Source organism: Melozone crissalis, unplaced genomic scaffold (assembly GCF_028551555.1).
Source record: "Melozone crissalis strain CALT ecotype California unplaced genomic scaffold, PUWL_Pcris_2 ptg000088l_1, whole genome shotgun sequence".
Lineage (NCBI taxonomy): Eukaryota > Metazoa > Chordata > Aves > Passeriformes > Passerellidae > Melozone > Melozone crissalis.
The window spans coordinates 3,814,876-3,835,819 of record NW_026535865.1 but is presented as its reverse complement, the minus strand read 5'-3'; the positions used below and the strand labels follow the sequence as shown (position 1 = coordinate 3,835,819).

The following is a 20,944-nucleotide window of genomic DNA, read 5'->3' as shown; positions in this document are numbered from 1 at the left end:
AGTGGGATCGGTTACCGGGAGCGATCACCGGGATGGAACATCCAGCTCCTGTCTGACGGCCCCGCAGCTCCCTCCGCCGGTGGGATCGGTTACCGGGAGCGATCACCGGGACAGCACATCCACCTCCCGCCCCGACGGCACAGCACTTCTTAACACTTTCTGTAAATAACTTATTGTTTGGCATTTGTCGCAGACATCTTTTTATGAAAAATCCTCTCCTTAGGATTTTTTCCTCTTGAGGAAGCTGAGAAGCCTCAGGAACAAAACGTAAACATTGATTATCTGCTGCTGTGGAATGCAACAGGTGCATCTGTGATTGGTCTCATGTTGGATGTTTGTAATTAAGGGTCAATCACAACCCAGCTGGTTCAGACTCTCTGTCCCAGCCACAAACCTTTGTTATCATTCTTTGCTATTCTATTCTTAGCCACCCTTCTGATGAAACCTTTTCTTCTATTCCTTTAGTATAGTTTTAATGTAATATATATCATAAAATAATAAACCAAGCCTTCTGAAAGATGGAGTCAGATCGTCTCTTCCCTCATCCTCAGACCCCTGTGAACACGGTCACACCCAAAGTTCTCACACCTTTGCTCTCTCCAACCATAAAGGGCAGGAAAAAACCAAATAAACCTAGAAAATCTGCTGGGATAAGTGTGAGACAGAAACAGCAGGGCCTGGGAGGGCTCCTGCAGGCTGGGACTGATCCTTGGCCCCACAGAGCTGTGTCCCATACAGTAGAGTAGTTGTTTTACTCCACACATAGAGCAGTTGTTTTATGATGATATTTCAGTCTCTGTTAATAGTTCAGCTCAGAACGGACTGGCATGGAAATGTCATTTAAGCCCAGCAGTGTCCTCCTCACCAAAAGCTGCAATATGAATGTAAATTACTGGAACTCTTAAAAGGCCTGAGTGAATGCAATGGTGTGGATTTGGAAATGGTTGCATCCTAATATTTGCAATGTTGTTCTCAATATCTCAACTAAAATGCTCTAAAATCCTCAATTTTGATTATAATAATTGCTACTGTGAAACCCAGGCTCTGCAGAGCAGGGAGCATTGTCCCTCCTCTTCCTCCCCTCCCTGAAGGTTTTACACCCATGGAGCTGCATCTCCTCAGCAATTAAAGAGCAGCCAGAGCTGGCACCAAACCCAGACACAGCACCGTGCTCAGCAGCCAGCGGGTCAGACAGAGACCAGAGTCCAGAGGTGGAAAAAAGAGAGAGGAATCATCTTTATTTGTGAAGTGTTAACAGATGGAACAGCTCAATGCTAACCAGCAGTAAAGGTGTTAGACTCCCCTGAGCACCCGTCTGCTCACAGCCCCCAAATCACAACGGCTCAAGCACAAAGCTGCTAAACCTTAAAATCACCCCCAGCCCCAGCTCAGCCTGCCCCTCCCCACTGCTTAGACACGAACAACCCATGGAATAAGTTACAGCAATCATTTATCCAGCAATCATTTATCCAGCAATCACTTATCCAGCATCCAGCCCCTGGCTGCACAGTAACCAAGAGCAGCTTGGCAGGAGCTGACAGGGATCCCTGGCCAGGGAAAAGGTGCAGCCCTGCTCCTGGTGATGCACTGGGAAAGACACAAAACCCCTTCCTGAACCCTCTCAGGGCATCTCCCCACAGCCACCAAAGCAGCTCCTCCCTCATTCCCACAAGCAGGTGGGACACAGCTGCATTCCCACCCTCCCTCCCCACTCTGTACCAACATGAAATAACCTAGGACAGAGACAGTCAAGAGACCTAGACTACCAGGAACAAAGGATTTTACATTTTACAGGTAGAAAAAAAACCCTCCCACGACTCTTTAAAAAAAAAAAAAAAAAAAAAAGTGTATTTTATATTTCTACAACTTAAAAGTTTCCTTAGAAAGTGAAGTAACTGAATCTCAGGGACGCACTACAATATTCCATGGTGCTATTTTACCAAAAAAAAAATTAAAAGAAAATAAAATTGTCCAGACGAGTTCTTCATCTACACATCACCTGGCAGGAGAGAAAGAAAAGCCAGTCAGATAAAGTGGAGTGGGGTGGCAGAGCTGGGCCAGAAGGGGCTCTGGCACCTCCCAGGAGCCTCAGCAGGGTCAGGAACCCACCTGGGCCTCTCTCAGTTGGCGTTCCTCTGGCGGACGTTCTTGTCCTTGTGGTTTGTGGCATTGCTCTTCCTGGGGAGGGAGAAGGGATGTGAGGAAAGGGAGAGCACAGAGTTCCCCCAGCAGCACCCCTGACCCACAAATGCCCAAGCAGAGGGTGCAGATCAGACCCCAGAGCAGGGTCAGACACTGGTGCCACCCCAGGGATGTGTGGGGACATCAAATGAACCATGGGGGGGACATCTGGCCCCACTGAGAATCATCCCACACTGTCACAGACATCTTTTATGGAAAATCTTTTAAGATTTTTTTTCTTCCTGAGAAGCTGAGAGGCCTCAGGAACAAAATGTAAACAGTGATTATCTGCTGCTGTGGAATGCAACAGGTAAATCTTTGATTGGCCCATGTTGGATATTGGTAATTAATGGCCAATCACAGTCAGCTGGCTCAGAGAGCCTGAGCCACAAACCTTTGTTATCATTCCTTCCTATTCTATTCTTAGCCAGCCTTGTGATTAAATCCTTTCTATTCTTTTAGTATAGTTTTAATGTAATATATATAATAAAATAATAAATCAGCCTTCTGAAACATGGAGTCAACATTCTCGTCTCTTCCCTCATCCTGAGACCCCTGTGAACACGGTCACACCACACCAGCTTTAATCTTTACATATAAAGCTTTTATCACTGCATAAAGCTTTTATCTTTGGAGCAGACTCCCTGGCTGGGTGAGATGTACCAGTACAAATCTGGCCAAATAGGAACAGACAAGGTACTCACAGTGGTGCAGAGCCTCCATCATCATCTTCACATTCAGGACAGCACAGGAAAAACAAAATATAAATAGTCAGGGGAGAGGACATTCAAAGTGACCTCTGCCTGCCCTTAAAGCAGTGGGAAGTGCACTCCAGGCAGCCATTCTCACCATTCAAACCTGGGATCAGCTGCCCTGTGCTCACCCCCAGGACCTGGGATGGCTCCCAGAGCCCAGCACACTCCCAGCAGGTACAGGGGAAGCCAAACAGGATATTTCAGGACGAGGATTTAAGCAGCAGCAGCAGCAGGAAGCCCTCCCTCCCTCCCCACAACGCTGCGCCACCAAAACAAACACTGCACACCACGTTCTGAGCAGCACAGCTAAGGAAACACCTCTAACAAGCCCTGCAGCCTTTCACCAGCTCCCTGAGGTCTCCTTTGCCTCCTTCATCACCTTTTCTCCAACCCTGGGCACTGGAGCTGCCCATGGCTGGTGACAGGGCAGGGACAGACACATCTGGAACTGCCTTTACTTACCAGGAGAGGTGGCACCCAGCAGCACAGAAAGGAAGAGTGGACAGGTAACACCAGCAAGGAGATCACCCTAAGACAGGTCAGACTGTCCCCATCCCAGGCCAGATTGTCCCCACCCCATCCCAGAAGGGTCCAGCTCACACAAAGTTCTGGGGGGAACGTGTTATAGGAGCCTTCTTGAGCTAAATCTAATAAGTTCTCAGAGGTCTGTAACACAGCCAAGATAGCTCAGCTACCTTTGGAGGCACAAAAATCAGCAGGATGGCTGCTGTGGCAGTGGTGGAAACAAAAAGGTTTAATAAAAGGTAAAATAACAAAAAGAGAAAACTGAGCCAGGTGTAGGTCCTTGCTCCTGGTAAAACACCTCACAAAAACCATTCGTTTCTTTGTTCTAAAACACCTCACAAAAACCATTCGTTTCTTTGTTCACTTCTATTCCTAGTAAATTACCCAAGCAAGACTTCTTAGTTTCTGTCTGATTGGCCATCTTGAAGTTTGAGGTGAAGTTCCCTAGACTTATGAGGTGTTGTTTTTCACATAATAAAGGAGAGAAACTTCTGGGTTTCTTTCCTTTTTGAGGAGACAAAAGAGAGTTTTGTCACTCCATCAACAGGAAGCACATTCCTATAGGAACCGGCTCAGACAGGCCCCACTGTCACCCCTCAGGAGGGCAAAGATACAGAGATTTTGGGGCAGAAAAAAACCACTTTATGCCAGGGAAGTAGGGGCAGAAAAAAACACTTTATACCAGGGAAGTAGGGGCAAAGCTACAGAGACTTTGGGGCAGAAAAAAACTATACCATGGAAGTTGGGGCAAAGCTACAGAGCCTTTGGGGCAGAAAAAAACAGTTTGTGGGGGCAAAGCTACAGAGATTTTAGGGCAGAAAAAAATCACTTTATGCCAGGGAAGTAGGGGCAGAAAAAAACACTTTATACCAGGGAAGTAGGAGCAAAATTACAGAGAGTTTGGGGCAGAAAAAAATCACTTTATACCAGGGCAGTGTAAAGCCAGGTGTGGTTACCAAAGGGGTGTGATGCTGTCTCCTCATCCATGAGCATTTGGGAACTTGAGCTCCTCTTGCCAAGGAGCATCAGGACATTTCAGGACATTTATCTGTCTGTCAAAGCATCTCCCACAGCTCTGATCACAAAGTTTTTTTTGCTGGGAGATGCAGCCACAACACCTTTAGGACATCAGGGGTGTCAGAGGGCAGAACAGCTGCTTGTGGAACCGCCTCTGGTGGAATTCCAAGCCCTGAAATCAGGGCAGGGATGTGACATTTATCCCCTGTGCTGCTCCTGCAGGGGTCCAGGGGCTCTGCAGGGTCCCGGGCAGGAAGGATGCAGAGAATTCACTCTGCATTGTTAACAGCATCAGATAAAGAGCTGACACAATGCAGATGCTCAGCGATAAGGAAAGGGAGGAGCTGCTGCTTCCAGAACAGATTAAAGATAGCAGCAGGTCTTTCTTTGAGATCCAGGATGTGCTGGATCTGATGACCCAAAACATCCTGAACTGAACACAAGTTTTACAGTCACAGACACAGCTCTGAGCACCACAAAAGCCCTGGTAAACTTATTTACAAACCACCTCGTGCAGAGTGGGAGCTGCCAAAGCAAACCCAGCCCTGCAGACGCTCAAGGAGAGGAACTGGAGAGACAAAGGGTCAGGCTGACCTGCCCAGAACCCTCTCCTGCTCCAGACCCACTGCGCACAAACAGCGCAATTCGTGGCTGAAGCACAGATTGGTTCCTCAAATGCCCTCAAACCACCCCTGCTCTGAGAGAGAACCCCCCAAAAGCTGCAAACCATGGATCTTCCTGCAGTATTTGGTCTGATTTCAGGGTTTATCCCAGAACCTTGGGTCTCTCCCCTGATAATTCCCTGCCAGGTGTGTCAGTCCCCTCTCCTGTCCCGGAATTCCAGAAGGGATTGGCAGATTCAAAGGATGCCCTCTACCCCTGGGTATGCTGCCCAGAAAAAGGTACCCAGACAGTCCATAACTCTTTGTTTCTATTGTCTCATATTGTCCTAATCCAAATTGTCCATATTATTATTACTGTCATAATATTACTATAGTGTATAAATTATATAAATCATAAAAAAATAATGTATATACACTATATATACAGTATATAAATTGTCCAAATTATTATCACTCTAATTATATTACTATTTTTATAGTGTATAAATTATAAAAAAATATATATACACTATATATACAGTATATAAATTGTCCAAATTAATATTGCTCTAATTATGTTACTATTTTATAGTATATAAATTATAAAAAATATAAAATATATATCTACACTATATATAGTATATAAATTGTCCAAATTATTATCACTCTAATAATATTACTATTTTTATAGTGTATAAATGATAAAAAATATATATACCTTATATATAGTATATAAGTTGTCCAAATTATTATTACTCTATTACTATTTTCATAGTATATTATTTATATAAATTTTATATATAGATATATATTAAAATATTGGTAAAAACTTATATATGAAAAATCTAAATTTTATATATATGTAACATATAATTTTAATATATTTTATAGATATGTCACATATAAGTTTTATGTATTTTATAGATATGTCACATATAAGTTTTATATATTTTATAGATATGTAACATATAATTTTAATGTATTTTATCGATATGTCACGTATAATTTTAATGTATTTTTACAGATATGTCACGTATAATTTTTATATATTTTATAGATATGTAACATAAGTTTTCTGTATTTTATAGATACGTAACATATAAGTTTTATATATTTTATAGATACATAACATATAAGTTTTATATATTTGATAGATACGTAACATATAATTTTTATATATTTTATAGATATGTAACATATAATTTTTATATATTTGATAGATATGTAACATATAATTTTATATATTTTATAGATATGTAACATATAAGTTTTATATATTTTATAGATATGTCACATATAAGTTTTATATATTTTATAGATTTGTCACATATAAGTTTTCTGTATTTTATAGATATATAACATACTTTTTATATATTTTATAGATACATATCTATAAAATACAGAAAACTTATGTTACGTAACATATAAGTTTTCTGTATTTTATAGATACGTAACATATAATTTTTAATATATTTTATAGGTATATAAATATATAATTTTAAAATATATTTTTATAGGTATATAAATTCTGTATATAAATTCTGCATATAAATATAAAATAAATAAATAAGTACGTAAATAAATAAATAAATATAAATAAAACTTTTTAAATGTTAAAAAACAAGCGCCCAGCCATTTCTCACCAACCCCCATCTCCCTCTTACCGTCAGGAACCTCATCAGGCTTCCTCCTCTTCTCGTAGATGAAGATGATGGTGACCAGGACCAGCACCTCGGCCACGATGCCCAGGAAGGGCCAGAGGGCGGCCAGGCGGCTGCGCACGCGCAGGTTCACGGTGGCATCGCCCGTGCCCAGCGGGTTGGTGGCGTTGCAGAAATAATCCCCCGTGTCCTGCTCGATGTCCAGCTTCAGGATCCTCAGCTCCGTCTTGTTGCCGCTGGACTTGATGATGTACCTGCCAGAGGCGTTCTCCAGGCGCTGCAGGGAGGAGGAATGGGGGGAAAACGGGGGTTTATAGGGTTGGGTGTTCGCAAAAACTGAAATTAATACTCTGTGTGTTGTGTTAGAAAGTTATGCTGTGTTGTGAAAAATGGTTGGCTCTTCAGAAAGATTAATATATGTGCTATGTTAGAAATTTGGCTCTTCACAAATATTAATGTTATACGCGTTATATTAGAAAGTTATGCATTGTGAGAAAAGTGTATTTATATGATTGGCTGTTCACAAATAGTCAAATTAATATTATACGTGCTATGTTAGAAAGTTATGCTGTGTTGTGAAAAATGGTTGGCTCTTCACAAAGATTAAAACTAATATTATATGTGCTATGTTAGAAATTTGGCTCTTCACAAATATTAATATTATGTGTTATATTAGAAAGTTATGCAATGAGAAAAATGTGTATTTATATGATTGGCTCTTCACAAAGATTAAAACTAATATTATATGTGCTATGTTAGAAATTCGGCTCTTCACAAATATTAATATTATGTGTTATATTAGAAAGTTATGCAATGAGAAAAATGTGTATTTATATGATTGGCTCTTCAGAAAGATTAAAATGAATATTATATGTGCTATGTTAGAAATTCGGCTCTTCACAAATAGTAATATTATATGTGTTATATTAGAAAGTTATACAATGTGAGAAAAGTGTATTTATATGATTGGCTCTTTGCAAATATTCAAATTAATATTATACGTGCTATGTTAGAAAGTTATGCTGTATTGTGAAAAATGGTTGGCTCTTCACAAATATTAATATTATATGCGTTATATTAGAAAGTTATACAATGTAAGAAAAGTGTATTTATATGATTGGCTGTTCACAAATATTCAAATTAATATTATACATGCTATGTTAGAAAGTTATGCTGTGAAAAATTATTGGCTCAAGTTAAGCTGTGTGAAAAATGTGTATTTTATGATTGGCTCTTCACAAAAAAGAAATGAAGTTATGCTGTATTAATCTCTTAAGTAGTGTGGTAAATATATCACTACTTTAGGCTGTAGTATATTATTATATTATGCTATGTATACTTACATAGCATAATATTAAAATAGAAACTATGCTATGTAAGATACTTGTTGTAACTAGCTCAATGTAAAAAATGTGTTTTATGATTGGGCCTTTGCAAATACTAAAAGGAATATTATACGTGTTATGTTAGAAAGTTATGCAATGTGAGAAATGTGAATTGGTATGACTGGCTCTTTGGAAATATTAAAATTAATATTATATGTGTTATATTAGAAAGTTATGCTGTATTGTCAAAAATGATTGGCTCTTTGCAGATATTAAAATAAATACTCTATGTGTTATGTTAGAAAGTTATGCTGTATTAATCTCTTTTAAGTAGTGTGGTAAACACAGTTTTTAGGCTCTAGTATAATATTAAAATAGAAACTATGTGATGTAAGATACTTTTTGTAACTAGCTCAGTGTGAAAAATGTGTATTTATATGATTGGCTCTTTGCAAATATTAAAAGGAATATTATATGTGTTATGTTAGACAGTTATGCTGTATTAATTTTCTTAAGAAGTGTGTGTCCTTTTTGATGCTTATTTTGCCCAGAAAATGTCTGTAACTCTTTGTTCTTATTGTCTCGTATTGTCCTAATCCCAATAGTCCAAACTATTATTACTCTAATTATATTACTATTTTTATAACCATTTTATTACTATTCAACTTTTAAAACCTTAAAACCAGTGCTTGTCATTTTTCACAAGGAAGAGGAGTAATCTCAGGGTGATGGGTTTCTCTTTGAGACAGGTTTTATGAACTTTTAGAGAACTTATCACACTTGAAGTAGTTTAGTTACCCCAAATGGCTTAAAATTAGCAGGATGGCTTTTGAGGAAGTGTTGGAAACAGAAAAAAGTTTAATAATAGGGAAAATAACAAAGCTTTTACAGAGGAACACTGAGCTAGAACATCCCATAAAAGTGATTATTTATTTTGTTCTCTTCCTTTTTCAGTGAATTATCTGGGTGGGACCAATTGGGCAGGCCCAGGTCTGAGGTGTCTTTGTACCAAATTTGGAGAGAAATTTCTGGGCTTTTTGCCTTTTCAAGCATTCAAATAATAATTTAGTCACTCCACCAACAGGGAGAACATCAGGGCAGTGCTGAGAATCCCCTTTTTCTGGGGAGCACCGAAATTTGGAATAATTCCGGTGCCACAAGGACTGGGCAGGAGGGGAGATGGAGAAAATAACAGCACTTACCCCGTGCCCACTTTTGTGCCAGGACCAGGTGGTGACAGCAGGGAAAGAGGGATTCTTGCAGGTCAGCACCCCTGTGTCCCCCTCATTGCCATGCTCTGACTTCTTGTATGCTGTCACCTGGGGGGGAACTAGGAAAAAAAAAAGGGAAAAAAAAATTAAAATTAGGACACGTCATTATAGAAATCACATATTTGTGCTTGCTGCAGCTCATCTTAACAGAATCAGCTACTCCAAAACCTCAGTCAGGTTGTTCCTCTGACTAGTTTGGCATTTTTTAATTTTTTCAAATTGCTTCAGGAATGGCTCAAACAGATTTGTGCAGCAGGTTTTATCCCTCTATCCATTATTCCTGTGGGAGCATGCCCACAGAAGGGTGGTTTAATGCCAGATCTCAGGGCTGGGAGCAGCTTTTTCAAGCTGAAAAGACATTTTCTGCTTTAAAATCACCTTTCAAGCAGAAATTCAGTTGTAAACATGTGTTCCAAATGCATCTTGTTGACCTTTCCAAGGCTTGTGAATGGATGGTGCTGTCAGATATATTTTAATTATAAAGCTAGAAAACTCTACCAGGACAAGGGATCTTGATCATTATGGAGCAGCATGATGTAAAAATCTTCCCAGGGAGTTTCTGGGTCTATTAGAAACGAGAATTTCAGTATAAAAGTAAAGCATCTGTCAATTAGTCCAATTTGTGGGAATTTGTTTGATTCTATCATGTATGAAATCTATGAATATGCAACAAGCTATTGCTTTTTAAAGTGTTTTTTAAAAACACTTTTTAATTAGTGTTTTGTAAAGGCCTAGTTGCAAATAACTTGTACAATGATTAATTCTGAAATATAAGCTTTTTTATTTAGTCAACAACCTCCAACAAAGTGCTCAGGAAGTCACAGCTTCCCCTCAGAGCCCAGGAGCAAAGAGATGGAATTACCAGAAATATTCACTTGTCCTCTGGTCTGTGGGTTGCCTTCAAAGATGCACTCGTAGATGCCAGAGTGCTCCTCCACCGTCCCCTCAAATCTGCCAAAAAACAGGACTCAGGTAAGCAAAATTTAACTTATCCAGAGATTCTGAGCTCCACACTGAGGGAATCACACACCCAACAATATCAGCAGACTCCTTCATAGCAAATTAAATCACTATAGGACACGAAAAAACACAAGCACACACTGCTGCTCTCAAAGAGAAGAAAAAGGAAGTTTATTTTCTGATTTTAACATTTATCGTTTTTAAAAGTGACAGTGCCACCTCTCCAATGACACTGGACAAACCAACAGTTTATCAAATTTCTCCTCATCAATAAAAGAATGCAAAACAATGAGTTACGTACAGAAAACGTGTGAGAAAGTTTCTTACAAGAATGTAAACATCAGAAGGCTTAGAAAAACTTAAAAAATCAGGGTGACACCCCCAGGGCAGTGGCACAGGTGTGAGGTGCCCACATGTCACTGTAGGACATGAAACAAAACGAGCACACACACTGCTGCTCTCAAGGGAAGAAAATCGAAGTTTATTTTCTGACTGCAACATTTACAGTTTTCATTACACTGGAAGGTGAAAGTGCCACCTCTCCAATGACACTGGACAAACCAAGAGCCCATGAAATTTCTCCTCCTCCTCCATAAAAGAATGCAAAACAATGAGTTATTTACAGAAAGCGCGTGAGAAAGTTTGCCACGAGAATGTCAACACCAGAAGGCTTAGAAAATCTTAAAAAAAACCAGAAAAACAAATTTCCCCCATTCCAGCAGAATATTTATTGTGTACCTACAGCAAGCCAAGCCTCCTCACACACTGAGGGTGGCAGAAGAGGGTTTCATATTCACCACGTCTGACAAGTTCTGATCACTGCTCCAGCTCAGTGAAACACATGGCAAAGATCACCCAGGCCGTGCTGCTTTGGATTGATCCCCTCAGAGAAAAACCTCACATTCTCCTTCCTGTAAAGCTGCTGCAATGAGATTTAGTGGATTATGCAGCCCTGCAACAAACATCCCATTCTGCTGCTCAGTAATACCCACTCGAGGGAAGGGGCCCACGCTTTGTGCCATGGCTGCACTGGGACAAGGGGCTGTTTGTTCACTCTGCCCTGCACTGCTCTCCCCACTTCCAAAAACCACTCAGCTGAGGAATTGAGGTCACACGAGGGAGGCTGGGTTATAAATACTTTAATCCTTGTTCAGCTCCCTGTTGCTATGGGGAGACAGGCACGTCTGCAGTGCCACACAAAGGGACGTGAGGCCTGCACAGCTGCTGGGTCACTGCCAGCCAGCCCTGAGTGTAATCAGAAAGGAAAGCTCACTGCACTGCCACAATAAGGCTGATATTCCTGCACCCAGCTCCTCCCGGGACTCTGGGAAGGGAAGCCCCAGTTAGAAACAACATGTCTCACCCTGATTTTTTAAGATTTTCTAAGCTTTTTGATGTCGACATTCTTGCGACAAACTTTCTGTAAATAACTCATTGTTTTGCATTATCTATAGAAGAAGAGAAATTTGACGGACTGTTGGTTTGTCCAGTGTCATTGGAGAGGTGGCACTGTCACTTTTAAAAAATTATAAATGTTAAAGTCAGAAAACAAACTTCGATTTTCTTCACCTTGAGAGCAGCAGTGTGTGTGCACTCATTTTGTCCTATAATGCCCTGGGGGCACCTCACACCTGTGCCAGTGCCCTGGGGGTGCCACCCTGATTTTTTAAGTTTTTCTAAGCCTTCTCATGTTGACATTCTTGTAACTAACAAACTTTCTCACACACTTTCTGTAAATAACTAATTGTGTTGCATTATCTGTAGAAGAAGAGAAATTTGACGGACTGTTGGTTTGTCCAGTGTCATTGGAGAGGTAGCACCGTCACCCTGCAATCTACTGGCACATTTAGAAATCTATAAATGTTAAAGTCAGAAAATAAACTTCCCTTTTTTTCACTTTGAAAACAGCAGTGTGTGTTGTTTTGTGTCCCACAGTGACAAACATGCACTGGAGCTTCTCCCCCCACACACAAGGAGTGAGCAGCTGCTGGCCTGCCCCCTTCAAAGCTCAGGAACACTCAACAGCCAGAGCCCAGCTGAACACCTGCTTAAAAGCAGGAAATCTCCTTCTAAGAGGATATTTATGTCACAAAACCGCCCCTTTCTCCTCCTTTTCGCTGCCCATAAAGAAAGGAGAGTGCTGGGCCTCACCACAACTCTGTCAGCCCCACCCCTGGTTCCAGCTGAGGCAAACACCAGCTGATTTCTGGGATAAAAATAACTGAGTTTGTGGGGTTTTTTTGTGCCCAGGTTCTGACCTTGCCCTGACACTCACGTGTAGCTGGTGGAAGCACCAGGCTCGTTGTCCTCCTTCAGGGTCTTCTCTTTGTGAATCCACTTGTGGCCAGTGATGGTGTGCTGTGGTTCAGACATGTTACACCACAGGGTCACCTTGCCAGCATCCACGAGGAAATTACCAGTGATATCTGGACCTGCATTGATAAAAAAAAAATTGGATTTTTAAGTTAACTCGGGGTACAACAGAGCTGACGTGGTGCCCCAAGAACCTGCAACGCAAACCCCACAGAGCTCCTTGTCTCTATTCCCAGCTCCCACTTACCTTCAACACAGCTCCCTACCACACCTGGCCAGCACCAGGGTGTCCCCAAGGGCAGTGCCCAGCCCTGGGATGGCCCTGCAGCTGCTGCACCCCAGGAGCTGCTGTGCCCTGCATCGCTGCAACCTCTGCTGTGCCCTGCATCGCTGGGTGCAGCCCCAGTGCTCAATAAGCAATGGAAAAGGTCACTCTGAAGGGCAGAGCACGGCTCTGCTGCTGCTGGGAGCCACCACAGAGCTCGGGTGGCAACACCTGCCAGCACCTGAGCAGCTCCAGACACGTGCAGGGAGCACGGAGGGCAGCCAGGAGCCTCTGAGGTGACACAGGACGGTGTGGCAGCCCCAAGGGTTTGGGGAGAATGGCTCCAGGGAGAGCACAGAGCCGTGGCTGCCAAAGGTCCTAGGCCTCCTCCATGAGCCAGGCAGCAGTAAATTATGCAAGCTAAGATGACTCAGGCATTTCTGCTTGCAGGAGGATGTCCGAGAAGGCAGCTGCCATCAGGAGCACCACTGCACAGCCCCGGTGCCACTGCAGCCCCTGCCCTCCCACCCCAGCTCTTGCCAGGACATTTTGCATTTTCTCCTATCCAAACTCCACTGGAAGAAGGGTTCTGCTGGAGCTCTGCACTCCATTCCTGCTGAAAATGCAGCTCTCCTAACTGCAGCACTCACAGGGAGACCTCAGAAGGATTTTATCCCCCTCCCAAGTTTCTAGCTCTGGAAGCAGCAACACACTGTGAGCAGGAACCTGTCACAGGCATCTTTTTATGTAAAATCCTTTCCTTAGGATTTTTTACTCCTGAGAAGCTGAGAGGCCTCAGGAACAAAGTGTAAACAATGGTTATCTGCTGCTGTGGAATGCAACAGGTGCATCTGTGATTGGTCTCATGTGGTTGTTTCTAATTAACGGCCAATCATAGTTTGGCTGTCTCGGACTCTGTGTCCGAGCCACAAGCCTTTGTTATCATTCATTCATTCTTATTCTATTCTTAGCTAGCCTTCTGATGAAATCCTTCCTTTTATTCTTTTAGTAGTTTTAATATAATATATATCATAAAATAATAAATCAAGCCGTCTGAAACACGGATTCACATCCTCATCTCTTCCCTCATCCTGTGAGCACCGTCACAGGAACCCAGCCACATCCACAGGACAAGCAACACCACCAACACTCAGGTGTCACACAGACACGGCCATTTCAAAAACGGTTGCATGTCTCAGACCTCAAAAGCAAGATTTGTGGGGTTTTTTTTTCCCCCCACCAAGAGTCTGGGTTCACCACAACACGGAAGCGAGCTGAAAGCAGGGCTGCTGCAAGGAGAAGGAGCTGGATGAGCTGCAAGGAAGGGCTGCTGGTCAGTGGTGGTTGGGGAAGAGTCGACCACAGAATGAAGGTTTAATTCTGCAGCCAGGCGCTCGGGGAAGCAGCAACTTCCAGGTTCTTTGGCTCCGGAAAAGGCGCGGGATGGCCGGAGGGCGGAATTTGTTTTGATCGGGGAGAAGCCACAACCCTTTTTGAGCAGCAGGGTCAAGTCACAGGTGGTGGTGGTGGTTTTGGGGGGACACATCAACACAGGGTGGGAGCCTCTGACTTCTACAGCCGGGGTGGGAGGGTGGGGAGAGCTTTCAGGACACGGGTGAGCACGGGGGTGAGCACGGCGGGAGAACTCGAGACACCGGTGTCCGAGCAAAGTGCCAAGGCCTCGGCGTGTGGCCACTCACGTTCGATGACAAAAACGTTCGCCTGGGAACGGATCCACTTGACTTTGGGGCTCTTCGACAAGTGGTTGCGGTCGGGGTCGTTGCTGGCCCGGCACTCGTACATGCCCGAGTCGTCGGCCGTGAGGTTGGCGATGGAGATGGTGCTGGTGGAGTGCAGGTTGTAGGTGGCGTTGATTTTGACACGGTCCTGCCGTGCGCCATCCCAGAGCTGGGCATGGGTCTCATTGGGGTCGTTGCCCTCAAACCACCACTGGATCTCGGGGATGGGATTGCCAATCGCCTCGCAGTACAGCTCCACGCTGTCCTGAGCCAGTCTCTTTTGAGACAGCGGTGACTTTATAAAGCCAGCTATGAGTTGGAGAGGTATTAGTGCAAAGTGTTAGTGCAAAGCAAGAACTCACCTTCCAGCAGCAAAAACAATGCTCGGTGGCTGAGGAGAGGCTGCAGGGTGTCTGCACATCAGCGTGCTCATCCCTCCCTCCCCTCCACACTCTGAGCCCTGTCTGGCTCACTGGCATTCTGCATCTCCGCTGCAAAACCAGCACTCAGTGGGTGCCACCATCCAAACTGCAAAACCAGCACCCAGTGAGTGCCATTGCAAAACCAGCACTCAGTGGGTGCCACCATCCAAACTGCAAAACCAGCACTCAGTGGGTGCCACCATCCAAACTGCAAAACCAGCACCCAGTGAGTGCCACCATCCAAACTGCAAAACCAGCACCCAGTGAGTGCCACCATACAAACTGCAAAACCAGCACCCAGTGAGTGCCACCATCCAAACTGCAAAACCAGCACCCAGTGAGTGCCACCATCCAAACTGCAAAACCAGCACTCAGTGGGTGCTACTATCCAAACTGCAAAACCAGCACCCAGTGAGTGCCACCATCCAAACTGCAAAACCAGCACCCAGTGAGTGCCACCATCCAAACTGGATGCCCCACCTGCTGTGAGACACAGCCCAAGGCCCCTAAGCATGATAAAAACACTCAATTTGTGTTTCAATGGCTTATGCAGCCCCCACATTCCCCAGCCTGTGCTGCACAGGTCACATCCCCGTGAAAGGCTGGGGACAGCAGGACCCTGAACCCGCTCAGAGCCAGTTTAATTAAGACAACAGCAATGAGAAGAGAGCTTCCCTGTGGCCTCAGGAGGAACGTGTCTGTTCCCCCTCAGTGCACAGCCCCGGGCTGACTGACTGTAATTGGGAGCTGGCCGGGGTCCAGACCCCCCCCTTGCTGAGCCATGGCACAGCCACACGTACCAGCCACAGCCACACGGACCAGCCCACACCCTCCTTCCATCCCTCAGCCCCCAAAATGCCCAGAAGGAACCTCTGAGCACAACCCCGAGCTCAGAACTTTTTTTGGGAGAGGCGAAAATTCTCGCAGACCGCAAGATGTCACGAGGCAGGTGAGGAAATGCGTAAATTTGTTGCCATACAAACAGAGAAATCTGATTTTTCATCTCAGGCGAGACCAGCCTGCAGAGCTGAACGGGCAAACAGCAGACCAGAGGCACAGGCAGCAGCTGCAGGCTGGAATTTGGGTGTTTTTCACTCTGCCATTGCTGGAATCAGCCAGTCCAAAGGTCGGTCCCTATTGGAATTAAATACCTGCCAAACAACCCTGGGGCTCCAGGGCAGCAGCCCCAGCCCCAGGAGCCCTTCCAGGGGCGGGCAGGAAGGGAGGCTCAGCAGCTCCACTTGAGGAAAATCCATCAGGCACAAGCAGAGCTCACTACGTGACCCAGCCCCAGCCAGGTCTCAGATGGAATTGAGATTGAGACACATCCTTCCTGTGCTAACAGGCACCCCAAGAACCTTCCAGGAATTAATTTGCTCAGTTAAAAGCACTTTGTGATTACACACAACCCTCCATGGATGTGCAGGCATAGAGGAACCGGGCCTAGGAGAAGTTTTTTGGTGGGTTTTGAAAGCCTGAAGATGTTTCAGCAGGAAATCCTAAGAGGAAGAAATCAGTGTCACAAACCCAAGTTTGCTCAAACTCAATAAGCCACAAGTTAGCCCCATAAGCTAAGCTAGACTCCTAAAGAAATTAATTCCATATTTTTTAAGGGAAAAAGTAGCTTTTCCTACTAAAGCTATGAAAGTTTTGAAGAATAAGCAAGGCTGAAAGAGAAAGGATCCCTAATTGTGGGGTGACTAAGGCACTCTTAGGAGAAGGCAGACATGAATTTTAACTGAGTAGGAGGCCCAGGGGTACCCAGAGATGTTATGGGATGGGGATATCAGCTGGGTTACACTCCCAGAACCATGTCAGAAGGGTTTTTTCCACACCACAGGGAAGGCAGACACCAATTTATCCAAATAGGAGGTTCAGGGGCACCCATAAATGTTATGGGATGGGGCCATCAGCTGGCTTCCACTCCCATAACCACACCAGAAGGGTTTTTTCCACACCACAGCCCCGTGATCAAACGCTCCCAAGGCTGCCAACAAGCCCTGGAAGTGCCCCCAGCACTTTGTGAGAGCCCCGTCTGCTCCGAGCGCAGCCCGAATTAAAGCGGGAGCTGGTAAAGATCAAGGGGTTTTACAGCTACAAGGTGATTACTGCACGCTGACAAAATAAGCCCTGCAAGGTTATTTGCTGCGAGTTAGAGGGTGCCTCGTGCAGTTCAAACAGGTTAAAAGGCTCCAGCAAGCAGCAGCAAGCAGCACTCGCATTCCCATGGGATTAATCCCAAACCATGGGCTGGGGAAAATGCCTGTGGAGCACAAGGTACAGGAGAATGACCAGCTCAAAACCACTGGGATCGATCAGGACTGCTGCCACATTTTCCAGAGGGTGGGAGGCTGCAGGTGGGGCAGTTCAAACAGGTTAGAAAGCTCCAGCAAGCAGCACTCACATTCCCATGGAATTAATGCCCTCCCTGTCCCAAGAAATCCCAACCACGGGCTGGGGAAAATGCCTGTGGAGCCCAAAACACAGAAGAATGACCAGCACAAAACCCACTGAGATAGATCAGGGCTGCTGCCACATTTCCCAGAGGTTGAGAGGTTGCAGGTTAAAAGGCTCCAGGCAAGCACCACTCACATTCCCATGGGATTAATGCCCTCCCTGGGCTCTCTGGGCTGGGGAAAATGCCTGTAGAGCCCAAAACACAGGAGAATGACCAGCACAAAGCCACTGGGATCAATCAGGGCTGCTGCCACATTTTCCAGAGGGTGGGAGGCTGCAGGTGGGGCAGTTCAAACAGGTTAAAAGGCTCCAGCAAGCAGCAGCAAGCACTGCTCACAGTCCCATGGGATTAATGCCCTCTCTGGGCTGGGGAAAATGCCTGTGGAGCACAAAACACAGGAGAATGACCAGCACAAAGCCACTGGGATCGATCAGGGCTGTTGCCAGGGTTTCCCAGAGGCTGGGAGGCTGCAAATGGGGCTCAGCTCCCAAAGCCCAGGCGCTCCCCATAGAGCAGGACCGGATGCCTCCCCAGGCGCAGCGCGGTATCCGAGCCAGCAGGACAGCAGGGGAGGCAGGCAGAGAGCAGATAACATTCTCCAGAGTCACCTTCAGACTAAAAACAACCTCTCCCCCCGCAGAGGGAGGAGTGCCCGGGGTGTTCGCAGCGGTGGGACGTGCTCGGGGTGGCAGAGCCCCGCTGAGTCCGTGCTCCTGCCTGGCCTGAGCTTTGTTTCTCGCTTTGGGAATGGGATCACTGAGGATCTAACCCTCTTTTTTTTGCCATTTAAAATAGCTATAAAAGCTGCCCTTAAGCTTTGCACAGCCAGGTCAAAGTCAGGGTCCCTCCCACTGAGGGAGGCACAGAGTCCAGGCACAAACTGACCCATGGTCCGTGGGGTGAGCTGTTACCCAGTCTGCTCCATAAAACCAAACCTAAACACTGCTCAGAGGCTAAACCCCACTGTCCAACCCCTAATCTCCATAAAACCAAACCTAAACGTTGCTCAGAGGCCAAACCCCACTTTCTGAACCCCACTCTGCTCCATAAAGTCAAATCTAAATATTGCTCAGAGGCCAAAGCCCACTCTCCAGCCCCAATCTGCTCCATAAAGGCAAATCTAAACCTGCTCAGAGGCCAAACCCCAGCCTGCTCCATAAAGCCAAACTTAAACACTCCTGAGAGGCCAAACCCCACTCTCCAGCCCTCCCTGAGCTCCATAAAGCCAAACCTAAATATTGCTCAGAGGCAAAACCCCACTCTCCAGCCCCAAATCTGCTCTATAAAGTCAAACCTAAGCCTATTCAGAAGCCAAACCCCGTTCTCTAAACCCCACTGTGCTCCCTGCAGGCATCAGCACAGCTCCACACCAAGCCCAGGCATGGCCAGGCAGGACATGGGCATTACACAACCGAAGGGCCAGCTCGGTTTTTGCCGAGTTTTTCCCACCCAGGGCAGGAATTGCCGCCTCCCCATCCCACTGGTGCCAGTCCCAGGCTGGAGAAACCCTCAGGAAACCCTCGGAGGCACAAAAGGAGCGGGGATGTGGCCGAGCTGGGCAGCTCCAGGTGATAAATGTGAGGTTTACAAGGAGAATTAAAACGCAATTCTGTAAAAAGCAACTATTAGAGCACACACTTTCCATGATCCACCCACTCCTTCAGTCTCAAGTTTCGGTTCTACTGGGCTGAATTAAGTGTGAATAGGCTACAAATTGTTAAAGAATTCAAAACGCTGAGCAGCCGGGACCGGCGACCGAACCGCGGCACGGGGAGAGCCCGGCCCGGTTCGCCGTGAGCTCCTCCCGAACCTGCGGGGGTGAAAGGGGGAATCCGGGGGAAAGAGCTCTCGGTGCCCACCGGGGGGATGCGGAGTCACCGGACCCGGGCAGAGCTCTCGGTGCCCACCGGGGATGCGGAGTCACCGGACCCGGGCAGAGCTCTCGGTGTCCACTGGGAGCTGCGGAGCCGCCGCCCCGCACCGGACCCGCCCCGCGGATTATCCTGAACATCTTTAAGGTTTTTTTAAAGCCCGGGGGAGTCGTTGCTGCTCCTCAGCCGCGGAAACCGGAGAAGCGGCTGCGGGGAGTAAACTCTTGGCTTTTCCTAAGGAGAAAACAACCCAGCGCGGTCCCGGTTGCTGCTCCGGTTTAAGAGACCACCGGGCACGCGGCGCATCCTCCGCTCGATCTCCGGGACTGCCCGATGGCAGCACCGAGCCCAGCCCGGCCCGGCCATTCCCGGATAACCCCAGGGCGCCTCCGTTCCCGCGGCCCCGCCCGCCGCGGACGTGCCCCGCCGCAGGCGCCCGCGCCGCCGCTCCTCCCCCCATTCCCGCCGCTCCCGGAGCCGGCCCGGAGCCCACTCGCGGGGCCACGATCCCGCCAAGGCCCCTCGGAGCCTCCGCGGGACGCCCCTCGGTCCGACCCCTCCCGCCAACCCGGTCCGCCCGAATGGATCCCGCCCCAGCCCGGAGCCATCCCGGCTCGCCCCGGTCCGGTCCGTACTTGTCCCCGCGGCGCCGGCGGCCATCGAGCACAAGACGAGCAGCGCCAGGAGCACGCGCGTTCCCGCCGCGCCCGCCGCCATCTCCGCACGCGCCCCCGCCGCGCCGCGCGCGCGCTATAACCGCGACCGGGGGCACCGGGGGAGGCGGGGCCACGCCGGGCACCGCCCCCTCGCCCCCTCAGTTCAGCCAATCGCACGGCGCTGCGCCGCTCAAACCCCGCCCACTCCGCGCCGAGTGGCCAATCAGAGAGGAGATCGAACGGAGCGCCTTCTCATCTCTCCTGCCCCGCGGGCAGAGCCGGTTCGGGCCGGTCCCGCCCGGCCACGCCCACTCACCGGGACAGCCAATGGGAACGCGCCTGGGGGCGGGGCTGAGGGTCCCGGTGGGCCCCCGGTGCAGGCGCTGCCCCGGGCGCGTCCGGGAGCGCGGGGGGACGGACGGGGGGGCGGGAGGCGAGCAGGTCCGCACGTGTCCGTGCCTGCCGAGCCGGGGCACGCACGCAGCGGGGCAGCACCGGGGCTCACCCGCCCGCCAGGCCATGTGGCTCCGCGTGGGCAGAGTAACGGGGGAGCCGGCGGGGGCTCGGGCAGACGGGTCCCCGGTGTGAAAAATGCATGTATTTTAATTGGCTTTTCGCAAATATTAAAATGAATATTATATGTGTTGTGTTAGAAAGTGATGTTGTATTAATTCTCTTAAGTAGTGTGGTAAATATCGTTTTGGGTTATAACAAAATGTTAAAATAGAAACGATGCTATGTAGGATACTTTTTTTTTAAAGAAAGGACTCGCACTGAGATAGCAGCCACAGGACACCTAAATCTTTCAGAGAAAAAGAATTTATTGCTCTCTTATCAGATGAACTTCTTCCCACCTCGAAGGTGATGTTGGGATTCAGATGAAGAAGTCGACGATGACCAGACAGAATCCTGTTTTTGAATGG

General features: G+C 46.7%; 1 protein-coding gene across 2 annotated transcripts; it reads right to left on the bottom strand.

Moving 5' to 3' along the window:
- Positions 1-1,212: 1,212 nt before the first annotated feature.
- Positions 1,213-20,082, bottom strand: BSG (basigin (Ok blood group)). 2 transcript variants are annotated; one of them, XM_054291105.1, is made up of 9 exons: positions 20,001-20,082; positions 14,576-14,923; positions 12,573-12,729; positions 10,200-10,288; positions 9,269-9,396; positions 6,745-7,018; positions 2,886-2,910; positions 2,110-2,178; positions 1,213-1,999 (listed from the first exon to the last, which is right to left on the bottom strand). In XM_054291105.1, the coding sequence occupies exons 1-8, from the start codon at positions 20,080-20,082 to the stop codon at positions 2,121-2,123; spliced, it is 1,161 nt and encodes a 386-aa protein (XP_054147080.1). In that variant the 3' UTR covers positions 1,213-1,999; positions 2,110-2,120. The 2 variants fall into 2 exon arrangements, with proteins under 2 accessions (XP_054147080.1, XP_054147079.1); XM_054291104.1 differs by lacking the exon at positions 14,576-14,923.
- Positions 20,083-20,944: the final 862 nt, after the last annotated feature.